This window comes from Lissotriton helveticus, chromosome 10 (assembly GCF_964261635.1).
Source record: "Lissotriton helveticus chromosome 10, aLisHel1.1, whole genome shotgun sequence".
Taxonomy (NCBI): domain Eukaryota; kingdom Metazoa; phylum Chordata; class Amphibia; order Caudata; family Salamandridae; genus Lissotriton; species Lissotriton helveticus.
In genome coordinates, this window is record NC_136071.1 from 782,533,144 (window position 1) to 782,548,144 (window position 15,001).

At 48.4% G+C, this 15,001-nt stretch overlaps 1 protein-coding gene across 8 annotated transcripts in view; it reads left to right on the forward strand.

Annotated features, from left to right (window-relative positions):
* ARHGAP12 (Rho GTPase activating protein 12) overlaps positions 1–15,001 on the forward strand; it is a 399,139-nt gene that overhangs the window by 357,551 nt on the left and 26,587 nt on the right. For all 8 annotated transcript variants that reach the window (XM_078663344.1, XM_078663346.1, XM_078663345.1 and 5 more), the window contains one exon: positions 1,398–1,532. In XM_078663344.1, the coding sequence (XP_078519470.1) occupies positions 1,398–1,532 (135 nt within the window). The remainder of the gene's footprint in view (positions 1–1,397; positions 1,533–15,001) is intronic.

A 15,001-nucleotide genomic window follows, 5' to 3' on the forward strand; every position in this document is an offset into this window, starting at 1 on the left:
TCAGTAGTTGCAGCTATTGTCCTTGGCCTCCTGCCCCGTTCTCTTGGCCCAGTTGACATTGAGGGGGCGGGATGTAATATTATGTTTATATGGAGTGTTCTTTCCCACTCGTCTTTATTCTTCTGCCATGGTGTCTTTTCCCATGATGTTTCTGGTGGGATGCCTTCATCCACTCCTCCCTTCCTCGCAGCCGGTCTCTTTCTCTTTTTCTTATGCAGACGGGATAGCCTAGTCAGGGATCTTTCGTAGAATATCACAGACCCTCCTGGTATTGTTTGGTTATCTCATTCAAAATAAGGAATCTGCGGCTAGACTTCTCTATCAGATGAATAAGTTACTTACCTTCGGCAATGCCTTATCTGGTAGGCCAGACAAGATCTAGCTGCAGATACCTTACCGACCCACCAATCCGCTCTGCTCTGCGAACTGATTCTCCTTTTTCTTTCCAGATCCTTTCTATGCACTCTCATGCCTTTCATTGCGTGGAAAAATATAATAAATGTACGTTCTTCAAAAAGATGATTCTTTTTGGGCATACTGTTTCCTTAGCAGTTGCTATACGTGGCTCCGAGTTTTAGCACGGAAAGTAGTTGCGAAAGAAACTGACTTCACTCGTCATGGAAGGGCCTATATGGACTCTATGTCTCATCCGCTAGGCAACAGTGTTGCAGAGTCACTTGACGCCCTCTACCAACGCCCAGAGGTACTGCTATAAAAAACAATTCCAGGTCCAGTCTGACGCCTGGGGATCATTCAAAGGTAAGGAATCTGCAGCTGGATCTTGTCTCTACCAGATAAGGAGTTTATGGAGGTAAGTAACTTATTCAATATGGTTATCACATCTACATAGCAATGCATTAATGCATGGAAACATGCATGCCTGAATAGATGGATGGATAAACAATCAGTTATTAATTGCAGCTCGGTTTTGTCTGCAACACATAAACTAGGACATTTGAAATTTACCAGAATCTACTCCTCAAACTCTGAATGAAATGATTTAGCACTCCATTATGCCACGAATTGTGGTAACAGGGAATCCCTCCAACACTGTACAATACTTTCATCCAGTGGCGTAAAACGTACCACAGCTGCCCCAGTGGGGCAGGCCAGCCCTCCAAGCAGTCTAAAGACTTTGAATGTCTGGTATGTGGGTCTCAGGCCCCTAACGACATTCTGATGATGATGGGGGGGGGGGCAGAGGGGTTCCATCATCATCTTGTGTTACACCACTGCCTCTATCTCACTTTGGAGTATCTAAGGGATTTGATATTTTCTTATCTTCCTTAACAAGTACCTTTAATCCCTATAAAAGTCATTTTGGGCAGTCTGATGCAGCACTATGTTTAGATTGCTGGGTATTTTCATTGTTCAGTGTTCTTTTTCTTATTTTCCAGATGAAAAGCTGGATTTTAATGATAGCAAGTGGGAGGATATCCATGTCATCACTGGAGCACTGAAGATGTTTTTTCGAGAGCTGCCTGAACCACTCTTCACCTTTAACCACTTTAATGACTTTGTCAATGCAATCAGTAAGTTCCTGAAAATATAAATCCGTGATTATTGTAATATTAACTAAGGGAAACATTTCAGTAGAACTCTGCATATATTAAGTAATCAGCCTAAGGTTGTGGAAGACTAACTGGAAAAAGTATAATGAATGCAGTAAGGGCCTTGATTGATTAAAATGTGTGTGCACGTTATTATTAACAAGAGAGCAGGTCACCTCTAGGTCATAAGTGGCGTAGGTAGTTGACCACTGTGATGATTAAGATGTATTTCCTGCTGTGAAATACTAATCATTCCTGAATGAATACGCAAACAAGCTTAGAGGCTGGTCACGTTGGCACCACAAAAAAATTGTTAAGTTACACGTACTATAATCCTATACTTGTCTAGTTTTTCACTGAAAAAACGTTAACGTTAAGTTGTGTTTCAGGAAAATCCTAAACGTTTATTAGATCTATATTTTTTTAATAAAAACCTCAGCAAGTCACAAAGAAAAACCGTGATATAATATAAGCAACCCATAACGGATGAGGTTGCCATGCCATCGCTGAGGGCATTTCGAATGACCTAACCTGTGACATCACTCCAGATGACAAAAATCCAAGCTCTTCTTCAACGAATAAAGTGTCTCTGAATGTTCAAATTTGATTGACAAAAGCCAGTGAGTTTCATGATCACATTGTCAGCCAACAAGATAATTCTGTGAAGCCCACTCAGCATGATTGTGTGATATTATTTTCCCAAAAGTACTGAAAATGTTCCACCAAACCATTTATTAAGCATATTTTTGACTACATTTCTTCTTTAGTGGAGAGTTGGGTGTAATTCGGTTTAATATTTCTAGCTGTAGTACATGGCAAACATTTCAGGGGGAGCTCGAATGAAAACACATTTTTAGACTTCCTCCTTCCCCATTACCACCATTCCACACCCAAGCCTCCAATCCCCTACTTGATGGATCTGTGTGAAACGTAACCAACTGAAAAGTATTGTCAATGAATCATGACATTTTCTATTTTAACTTGTGTTTCCAGTTAACAAACTTGTTTTTTTTATACTACGAAACAACCAATATTAATTACAGTCCAACCTTTCTGTGTTGGTTGCCTTTTCTTGGTTGAGTGAATTTTCGTTCTTACAATAAATGATTACTGAATGATCCATTTTCGGGATTTTGTTTTTCTTGAGACGTACCATAAAGCCAAGAACGAACTCTTGTGGTTCCTCCCTGTTTCTTGTGCACACGGCGTGTCCATACCAGCTGCCATATAGCTATACTTTGATTGTGCCTAGAGCAATAAATACTAGCGTCCTCCTTAGGTCCAGAGGTAGACGTAGCACTTGAAAAAATACACCGATACTGCAAAATCTATGGGAGCTTTGCAGTCCACTCAACCAAGAGGCTCCTTTTGTCGCTCCTTTTATAGAGGAGGCTCCAAACAAACTGGAGCAGACAATTCAACTTCCTTTAAAAACAATACGCAAACATCCTCCAATAGAGGATATTTTAGAGGAGGTTACAGAGATAATAACACTAAGGGAAGAGGTTGAGGTAATAACAACAATCGATCCTCTTCCACCACTAAACAGTGACTTCCTTCAGCTCCCCCAACAGCTTACCACTCCTGTAGGGGGGAGATTAACACAGTTCCTACCTGTCTGGAATTCCATCACAACAGACAAGTGGGTAAGACAAATTATCCAGTATGGTTACTGCCTAGAGCTTACAGCTACCCCTCCACATATACCACCCAGACAGCGTCCAATGTCCACAGAACATCTAACGCTGCTCCAACAAGAAGTTCTCTCATTGCTGCAAAAAGATGCAATAGAGCTAGTTCCGTTGAAACATCAAGGAACAAGGGTTTACTCACTCTATTTCATAATACCCAAAAAGAACGGAACACTAAGACCAATTCTAGACCTAAGGCCTCTCAATCTGTTTATACAATCAGATCATTTTCACATGATCACTTTACAACAAGTGCTCCCATTGTTGCAACTAGGCAATTTCCTAACCACACTAGACCGCAAGGACGCCTACTTTCACATTCCCATACATCCTTCTCACAGGAAGTATCTCAGATTTGTACTAGAAGGACAACACTATCAGTTCAAAGTCCTTCCATTCGGGGTCACAACCGCACCATGAGTGTTTACAAAGTGCCTAGCAGTAGTAGCAGCACATCTCGGAAGACAACATATCCACGTCTTCCCATACTTAGACGATTGGCTCATAAAAGCCAAGACATTCAATCAGTGTGTCCAACACACATCTCAGACAATTCAAACACTGCACGACTTGGGGTTTACAATCAACTACACCAAGTCACATCTCCAGCCCTCTCATGTACCTCAATTCCTTGGGGCTACCATAAACACCAATACAGCCCTAGCTTATCCCAGTCCAGCAGGATATAAAGCATTCAAGCCTTAGTTACAAGGTTTCAAAACCATCACTCTCTCCCAGCCAGAGTGGTCATGCAACTAATAGGCGTGATGGCTTCTTGCATTTGTATTGTACCATATGCAAGACTGCAAATGCGCCCATTACAGGAATGTCTAGCACATCAGTGGAATCAGGCACAAGGACAACTAACAGACCTGGTGTTGGTGGACAGCCACACACATCACTCTCTGCAGTGGTGGAACACGAAAAACTTGTCCAAAGGGCGGCCGTTCCTAGAGCCAGTTCCACAGATAGTACTGACAACAGACGCATCCCTGATAGGATGGGGAGCACATCTGCTCCACCACACAACTCAGGAAAGATGGACCGCTCAACAAAAGGTGTTTCACATTAATCACCTAGAGTTGCTGGCAATTTTCCTAGCACTGAAGTCCTTCCAAATGCACATACAGAACAAATCTGTCTTAATCTGGACGGACAACATGACAGCCATGTACTACATACAAAAACAAGGAGGCACACATTCCCTGCAGATGTCCTACCTCGCACAAAACATTTGGAGATGGGCCATTCCACAAAAGATATATCTGCTTGCAGAACACCTTCCAGGAGTTCACAATCAGATAGCCGATCTGTTAAGTCGACAGACACAACAGATTCACAAATGGGAACTACATCTGCAAGTTCTTCAACCATTCTTTCACAAGTGGGGTCATCCAGACATAGACCTGTTTGCCACGCACGAAAACGCAAAATGCCTAACCTTCGCCGCCAGGTTTCCACACCCGTTGTCCAAGTACAATGCAATATGGAAGAACAGGTCAGGCAGATTTGCGTACGCTTTTCCGCCATTCCCACTAATACCACTAGCGGTACGCAAGCTCAGACAACAGTCTCTCAAACTGATCCTGGTAGCTCCCACATGGGCACGCCAACCGTGGTTCACCACACTGCTAGAACACTCTAGTTCCACACCAAAAACTGTCTCTGACACCATCCATGCTAACGCAGAACCATGGAGACATCAGGCATCCAAGTCAACTGAATCTAGTAATCTGGCTCCTGAAGTCTTAGAGTTTGGTTACCTTAACCTGCCACCAGACTGTATGAATATCATTAAAGAAGCCAGAAGACCTACTACTAGAGCTTGCTATGCTGCGAAATGGAAAAGATTTGCCATTTACTGCACTAATAATCAAATTGATCCTTTGGATGCTTCCATCCAAAATATTATCTGTTACCTTCTCTACTTGCAGAGATGTAATCTAGCATACTCATCTATACGCTTACATCTTGCAGCCGTTGCTGCATATCTACAAAACAGACAACATATGTCGTTGTTTAGAGTATTAACAATAAAAGCTTTTATGGAAGGACTAAAAAGAATTATTCCTCCTAGGTTACCACCCTCTCCAGAGTGGAACCTAAACATTGTTCTTACCAGGCTCATGGGACCCCCTTTTGAACCTTTACACAAATGTGAACTGCAATTTCTCACATGGAAAACAGCTTTCCTCATTGCTATTACCTCTCTTAGAAGAGTTAGTGAGATTCAAGCTTTCACTATACAAGAACCAGCGCGCAAAAACCCATTACAAGTAACTGGCTCAGAGAAAAAACAAGGTGTAGTAGTTGCAAGTGATATCTGCCCGGTTACCTCAAAACCAGACTTACCACCAGAATGTGCACCGTTTGTGGCAGTCTTAACTAATGTCCCACCAGTAAGAGTGACCGGTCACCCAAGCAAGTCAGAATCCCACGACTCTCTGAAAAATAAAACTGTGTCATGGCTTAATCAAGAGTGTGGGTATCCAGTGGCCCTATCACACCAGATCCTAACCACTAGAAGAGTCTCCTGGATAGGTAGATCTCACAAGAACATTAATGGCGACTGTGTTATTATTAATTTCAGAAACCAACACCTTGCCAATACTGCACTGCTAAGAGCTGCCTCTCTACCCCAAAATGATCAGGGTATCACACTTAGACCACTAGGATAGTTTTATAGAAACCTATCCCAGCAGCCCCCAAATGACTGTTTTGGGGCAAGAGGTAATAGCAATAGCATGGCATTTTCAATAGTGACACAAAATAGATTTCAGGAGCTGTCACAGCTAGATGGGGTGGATTGACTGCCCCCGCCACTTATACAGAAAAGCCCACCGAAGGAGAAGGGAGGAGAAGACACAGGGTCAAATTCCAAATCATCTGAAGTTATAAATAGCAATAGGGAACAAACTGGTTGTAATGGTCGCGGAGATGCCGCGTCTACAAATGCCTTGGCCACTATCCCAAGTGGGACTAAAGGACCACGTGACTATGTAAAAGATAGTGCAAGTTTAAAAATAATCTCGTGGAACATTGCAGGTATGATAAAGAACACAAAAGACCCGGGGTGGAATGAATATGTCGAAAAAATCGACATATGTTAATTACAGGAAACCTGGGCCACCAAAATGATCCACCGATCAGGATATAAAACCTTCTGTATCGGTGCAATTGCGTCCAAAAAAGGCAGGCCATCAGGGGGCCTATTGATCTGGACAAAAGTCACCATTAATGGTACTATAAAACAAGTAGAGACAAACTCCCTTGATATACTAGGCATACAAATAGTGACCAACGACAACAGAGTCTTGAATATTTATAACATTTACAATCGCCCTGGTCTGACGTCTAAGGAATCACAGGTATTTGCCCAATTGGAGCAGATCATAAGTAAAATACCTACAGGCACAGGCTTAATCTTAGGGGGAGATTTCAACTGTGAGTATGAACCAATAAAAGGGTTGGACTGTATCCATGTGGATGAGGGCGTGGTAAATGAGATCCCTGAGTTATCTAGCGTGAAGCAGGTTGCATGCACATCCTTGGCGCTTCAAATAACAAGTCTAATGACCACGCATGGGCTAAGAGCATGTTCTCACATTCTTTAAGAAGGACATGGAAAGTAAGATAGACTATGTAGTCCTGTCTCTTGACCTATGGCAATATGTAGTAGACTTCAAAGTCAAGAAAAGGGTAGAAAGTGACCACCGGCCACTCAAATTAACACTAAAAAGAGATTATATCTAGTACTCTGGATTATAAATCTCCTGCTCTAGATATTAGTGATAACATAACTGTGACTAATAATCGTCGTGCCGTTAAATGGACACACACATTGGACAACAACACGAAACTTGCAAAAAACTACAACACTTTTGCAAACACCTTCACTACTTATATAGTAGCAGAAATAGAATTCGAGGAGAACCAATTCTTAGAACTACACAAAAGGTTTATACTAGAAATAACCCCACTAATAACTAAGCTACTTAGACCAGATTCTGCAAATAAGAATAAAAAGATAATGGGGAAACCTTGGTACGACAAAGCTTGCCGTTGTGCCAAAACTGAGCTAGTAATAGCAATTAAAACTAAATGCCATGGGGGCGTGGCTAGCAGCCGAACATGGCGGCCGCTTGAAGTGAGAGCTCCCGAGGGCATTGCAGCCTTTAATCTATCCGGCACACAAATCCGCTAACTAGCGCGCCTGAAGCGGCGGCGTTCGAGTCCCGAGCTTCAGCGGTGTCACCGGTCCAACGTTGGAACAGATCAGAGCACCGGAGCCCGAGTTACATCGACTGGCAAATTGGGGCCTGTAGCCAGAAGAGCACCACCGGCCTTTCGTGACACCCGAGCCCGGGCGGAAGCGCGGCCGAGCCGGCCGGAAGGAGTGAACACACCCGGACGCCAGCCGGGCGGTCCCAAGCTAGCCTAACACCCTTGCAAACACCATCCGCAGGCGCGCGGACTGCCGCCACCACCAAACGGGACTGCAGCGACACACAGGTTGGTGCCCTGGCCGCACGACACGGCGCCCTCATCCTGGTACAACCCCCCGCCCCCCCCCCCGCGAAGGCCTAGCGGGCCGGGAACGCCTCGGCGGCCACCAGCAGCCCCCGCGCACCTGGGAGGTAACAGCAGACACTGCTACCGCTGCATACTTACGGTCCAGAACGCCGGTACCCCGGGGGGACGACGCCGCTCCGGCCACCTGCGCGGGAGCACAGAGAAGGTCTGCATTTTGCCGACCACAACTAACGACGCCAACGCAGAGGCAGTAACCCGGCGGCCTGTGAGGGGGGCGGCTGACAGTGCTCGGACCCCAAATCATCTGTGGTGGCCGTGTAGGGCGGAGCGACACTGCAAACGTAGGGAGAGGTCGCAGTAACCGCCCCAGCCCAGGAGAAAACCACCAGGGGCACCAACTCGGAACCGACAGGCACTTTCCCGGCACCCACGCAAACGGCCACTGGGGCTCAGCGGTCAGCAGACAAGAACACTCAGTCCACCACCCACCCACCGACCTGCTGTTCCCGACTCCAACGGTTCACTCCGACGCACGGCGAAGCCTCGAACCTGGCAAATCTTAACACTATGGCGGGTAAAGGCCTCAGGAGTGGGTCTACGCAGGCCAAACTGGACAAATTCGCCTATGGCCACCAGAGTCAACAACAGACCACGGGGCGCCCATCTTCGGGACAAGCCCAGGATGCAGAGAAACCTACCAAAATAACGCTGGAGGATATCATGAAAACACTCTCGGAGGTGAAAACCACGGTGGGCGCCATATCCTCGGAAGTCTCCCTGCTGCGAGCTGACTTTCACAAAATGGCGGAGAGGGTGTCGCAGGTGGAAGTGGTCACTAAGTCACTGGTGGAAGACACTTCGGAGCTCCAAGTGGCCATGGAAAGGATGCAGAAAGTGACCAAGCTCCTGCACGACAAGCTGGACGACCAGGAAGGGCGTTCGCGACGCAACAACGTCCGTATCCTTGGGCTTCCAGAAACGGAGGGGAAAGGGGCAATGGACCTTTATATAGAGGACCTTATCAAAAGCAAGCTCCAACCCAAAGGTCTATCTCACTTCTTCTCGGTGGAGAGGGCGCATAGGGTGCCGGGAGGCCCTCCCAAGACGGGGGCAGCACCACGGCCAGTACTGGCCCGGCTCTTCAACTTCAGAGATAGAGACGCAATTTTACAGGCAGCAAGGAACTCAACGCCAGTACGGATTCAAAATGCAACCCTAGCCTTTTTCCCGGATTATACGGCGGAAGTGGCCAGACGACGCAAATCCTTCACGGAGGTTAAGAAAGCGCTACGTGACAGAGAACTGCCATACTCCATGATGTTCCCTGCTAAACTGCGGATAGTGGCGGAGGGAAAGACTTGGTTCTTCGACACACCAGAGGTAGCGCAGGAATGGCTGGAAGGCTGGAGACCTGCGGGGCAGAGACACCGCTCACAGCGTGACCGACCGCGACATCGTCCTGAGAGGTCGCCGCCCAGCCAGTCTTCCCAGCAGCCGCTGCAGAGAGGCGGAGAGGAAATAGAATCGGACCTTGAGAGAGACCCTTTGGACTCTGGGCAATCGGCTCCGGTATGACACTGTACTACATTGCCTTCGAGACTGTGTGGGCCGCGGATGCCGTGGCTCGGACAAAGCTGAGTAGGGTGGGCGCAGGCAGTGCCCGAAGGGGACTCACCAACCCCACGAGCAAGTAAGATGTATGGGGGAGGGCAAAAGCACTCTGCACAGTTGGGGAAGCGGGCGGGGGATTGTCCGTGGAGCAGGGTAGCAGGGAGGGGGGATGGGATCGAAGTTTTCGAGTTGAACTGTTTAATTTTGTTTGTAGTCATCGCTCACCACCTACAATGTGCTATTACCTCGACATCAGTATGTCTCCTCCACAGCACGACACACACCGGCGCATGGGCTCCGCCACAGCACACGTCGTGTGCAACATTCCCTCATCTCCTTAATGGCCAGGCCGCTTAATCGCACGCCCGCCGAGGGCTCCTCCACGGCCGGGAAGGTTCCCCCACTACGCATACTGACATGGAATGTCCGGGGCCTGGGGGACAAAATTAAGAGAGGCTTGGTCCTACAGGCCATAAAACGGCAAAACCCAGATATAATACTCCTACAGGAAACCCACCTCACAGGGTCCACCTGCAAGGCCCTAGACAGGAGAGGCTACACGATGGCTGTGCATGCCGACTTCACATCTGGCTCCAGGGGAACGGGCATACTGATGAGAAAGTCATCCCCCTTTATAGTAACACGCCGGGTGGAAGATGACCAGGGTCGCTTTGCCGCGATACATGGGCAGTGGGAGGGCAGGGCTCTAAATGTAGTATCAGTATATATTCCCCCAGCCCTACACTCTGTGGCCCTTCCGGCACTGGGCAAATTCCTTCTAGATCTCCCTGATGGCGCAACAATTGTTGGGGGGGACTTCAATGCAGTCATGGACCCGATAGTGGACACCTTTCCCTCTAGAACCCGGCCACGCGGTACGGCTCCACTGTCGGACTTTGCGGAAGCCCTGGGCCTCGTGGATCTCTGGCGACAGCTGAACGCCGAGACCACTACATACACCTATTATTCAGTGGTACACAATAGCCTTTCTCGCATAGACTACTTCATGGCACTGGGACTGGGACTGGACATGGTGGACAGGGTGGACACACTACCCAGGGGTATCTCAGATCATTCTCCGGTTGTCCTAACACTCGCCGCTGGGGGTACACGGAAGGCCCGAATTTACCCTATCTACCCCAACTTTCTGAAAATCCCCAAGATTAGAAAAAGGCTTCAACTGGTAACCACGCAGTACTTTGCTGAAAACACGGGCTCAGTGGAATCACCCTCAACCCTATGGGAGGCGTACAAAACAGTCCTCAGGGGGGCGGCCATTGCAGCAATTACGGGACACAAACGAGACTCACGAAAGGTCCTCACAGACCTGGAGCTGGCGCTCGAATTGGCCAACCATGCACATATGTCGGACCCGTCCCCATCCACGACGCACACCCTCATGATTAGGCAACAACAACACCTGGCGCACCTCAAAACGACCGAAAAGGGTTATATCGCGAACACTAGACATAGAATTTACGACGTAGGCGACAAAGCGGGCCGTATGCTTGCGTGGCTGGACAGGAGAGGGACTGGGGCTAGAGGCATTCAGAAGCTCAACACAGAGGAGGGGCGAACACTGGTACACCCAGAAGAAATAGTTTGCGAACTAGCACGACACTATCGGGCAGTGTACACACCAGAACGGAGAGTCACTAGACAAATGGCGACGGCGACACTCACAGACCTTACCATCCCCAGCATTTCTCAGGAAGATAGGGACACCCTAGAACTGGACCCAACGGGAGAGGAAATCCAGCTGGCAATCCAGGCGTTGCAATCCGGGAAAGCTCTGGGCCCTAACGGGATACCGGTGGAATGGTACAAGTCCATGGCTCCAGACCTCAGTACCCCATTGCTGGCCATGTTCTTGGAAAGCAGGGACAAGCTAGAACTACCGCTAGATCAGCGCACGGCCACGATCGTGGCGATACCCAAGCCAGGGAAACCCCCGACAGAATGCAACGCATACCGCCCGATATCGTTACTGAACATCGAAGCCAAGATACTGGCTAAACTGCTGGCTGCCCGATTGCTACCCCACCTCAGTACCCTGATCCACCCTGACCAGTCGGGCTTTATGCCCCGCCGGAGCACTGCGATGAATCTTAGAAGGGTCCATGGAGTACTAGCCAGAGCGCACCTCCTTGCGGAGCAGGCGGTGATTCTCTCTCTCGACGCCAAAATGGCATTCGATCTGGTGGAGTGGGAGTATCTCTTCGTGGTACTGGAACGTATGGGGTTTGGGCCGAAATACATACAATGGATACGGCTACTTTATGCGAAACCCGTGGCACAGGTGGTGGCCAACGGCCACATATCACCAAGCTTCCCACTGAGCAGGGGGACTAGACAGGGCTGCCCCCTGTCCCCCCTGCTCTTCGCACTGGTGCTTGAGCCTCTAGCCATCCAGATCAGAACCACGTCACTGTTCACAGGCATCACGTGGGAGGAAGGATGGGAGGACAAAGTCTCGCTATATGCAGACGACATGCTTATCTACATGTCCGCACCTGATACAGGCATCCCAGCTCTGCTTGACCTTTGTGACGCGCATGGGCGCGCGTCGGGCTACACTCTCAACTGGTCGAAATCCACGATATTCACGTTGAAGGGCCCGGCTCCGACATTGCAGGCGAACTGTCCATTGCTGACGACGTCGGCCTCTTTCAAATACTTAGGCATTGTCATAGCAGGTGGGGAAGCGGAGTTTTTTGTCAACAACCTGAAGCCACCCATAGATCGCCTGCGAGCCGATGTTAAATATTGGGCAACCCTGCCCCTGACCCTTCTGGGCAGAGCGGCTCTCTACAAGATGATGGCCCTCCCGCGACTCCTTTATGTCCTCGAAAATACTCCGTATTTGGTACCGCCGCGATACTTTAAACAGATCGTGGCGCTGGTCACGGTCCTGCTATGGAATGCTGGCCCGGCGCGTATAGCATACGACAAACTAGTGAAAAGCTGGTACGAAGGGGGCATAGCGCTCCCCAACATCCAGCTATATTACTGGGCGGCCCAGCTCAAAATTGTGAACTACTGGATCCACGCCCCAAGAAACGACCCGGCCTATCGGGCGGACTGGTCCCAACTTGGGACGGAGGGTATGCTGTCTGTACTTTATAACAAATCCCAACTAAAAACACTGGTTGGCCCGACCAAACATACGGCGACATTGTGGCACGTGGCACAGGCCCGTCTGGGTTGGACAGGTCGGATCACTAAAATGACGCCCTTATGGGACACAAAGGCATTGGGAAACCTGAGAGGCTGTAAGGGGTTTGAGCGATGGGACTCCATAGGCATATCTACAGTGGGAGACTTGTGGGATACTGACTCAGTGCTACCATTCACGCACCTACAACACCAATACAGTCTAGGACCCACAGAGACGTTTAGATATGTCCAAATCAGACACGCATTACTGCAAGCAATCCCTGCAGGCACCACCCTGCCGGATTCCTCCCCGCTGGAGGATAGGCTGCTGACAGAATACATGCTCCAGAGCGCCACCTCCCTTACCTATAAAAAACTGCTAAACAACCTCCAAGACCCGACACTAAAACTTAAAGAAAAATGGGAAGGGGAGCTAGGTGGAACTGACGAATTCGAATGGAATGAAGCGCTGGCCTCCCCGAAGGAGGTTGGGATCTCGAGTAAACTCAGGCTAGTACAACTTAAAATCCTACACCGCGTCTACTACACCAGGCCGCTGCTGCACAAAATTGGGAGGGCACTACACCCCTTTTGCTTGAGAGGCTGCGGGGAGGAAGGGACACTGATACACACACTATGGGAATGCCCGCACATTTGTGAGTTCTGGAGGCGGGTACTCCGCTCACTCTCCCAGGCCCTTAAACTGTCCATATTGCCGGAACCACGTAAATGCCTTCTGAACATCTGGGACCCCAATGATCTGGGCAGGTACAAACTAATTTGGGCTTCGTTGGCTATGACAGTGGCTAAACGGGACATAGCGCAGAAGTGGGGGGCGCCGGAAGTACCCACCGCTAGTAGGTGGGCCAAAAACATGGACATTCTCATGGTGACAGAAAGAGCTGTATACGTGCTCCGAGCGGCGCCCCGGAAATGGAACAAAGTCTGGGCGGCATGGAACAAGTACAGAGGGGACATCTGTGAACCCTTGCCGGAAGGGGAGGACTCAGATTCGGAGGGGGAGGAGGAGTAACCGAACGGTCACGGGATGCTGCCTCGTGACCAAGACAATGCTACTATAGCGGCGCTGGCCCGGCCACGCGCCACGGTGCGTGGAGAGGCACTGACTACTGTACCACGTGGGTAGGTGAACTAGGTTGCGATGACACATGTTTCAGGGGGGTAAGTTGGGAAGTTTGTTCACACTGTTCAATGAAAAAAAGACTTCGCCATCACTGACACTGGAGGGAGGGAGGGGTTATCAGGGAACTCAATCCTGCACGGTGCAACTCACAAATGATGTATGTAATGTACCTGAGCAATACAGGCACCGCAGTTCATGTTACGAAACATCGCGCGTCACTTTTAGAAATGTTAAATTGAAATGCTATATGGGATCGCCCACTGGAATGTATGTAACTGATGAACCACTATTCCTTCCTTCAATAAAGTTTTTTAAAAAAAAAAAAAACTAAATGCCATAGCTCCAAGGTGAGGGAAACACGGCAGAAGTATAAAACAACACTCAAGACTGCTAAGAAGATCTGGGACGAGGCAATATGGGCAGACATGCTGACCGCAGTAAAGAGCAAGGATTCTTTTCGCTTCTGGAAAATTGTTGCAAACAAGAATAGGGAAGCGAAGTGTACTAGAGATGTTTTTTTGGAAGAAGAGACTTGGGTTGATCACTTCACAAACCTATATGCAACATCTCCAAACTCACTTGAGCCTATCTTAAAATTCACCCTTAAGGAAACAGACACAGCCATTAATTGTGTAAAATCTGACAAAGCCCCGGGACTCGACTCCATTCCAGGAGACTTGTTCAAGCACGATGTCAAAATTTGGGGACCATATCTTAACCATCTGTGTAATCATATAGCTGCGGGTGCTAGCATGCCTGATACTTGGAGGGGAGCGGTAATCATCTGTATTTTTAAAAAGGGCGACAGGAGCGATCCCGCGAACTATCGCCCGATAAGCTTAATAGACATACAGCAAAAAATGTATGCCAGGCACCTTTTAAATCGGATCAACGAATGGATTGATGAAGGAGATGTCCTTAGCAAATACCAAGCGGGCTTCAGAGCAAGAGTTAGCACTATAGATCAGCTATTCAGGTTCTTTTGCCTAAGCTGGAAATACGTAAATTTGCAAAGGGGCCATTTGTATGTGGCATTCGTTGATCTTAGGGCCGCATTTGACCTCATCCCCAGACACTTGTTATGGAAGGCGCTTGCCAAACAGGGTTTACCAAAAAATATTTTGGAGCAGGTACAAAGACTCCATCATAACAATTTCGCGAAAGTGAGGTGGGGTCCAGATGGCGAACTCACCAAAGAGATACCAATACAAAGGGGGGTTCGCCAGGGCTGTGTCCTTGCCCCAACTCTTTTTTCCCTGTTTGTTAATGATATGCCCGCCTTCCTAGGCAAGTGTAAAAATGATTCACCAAAAATA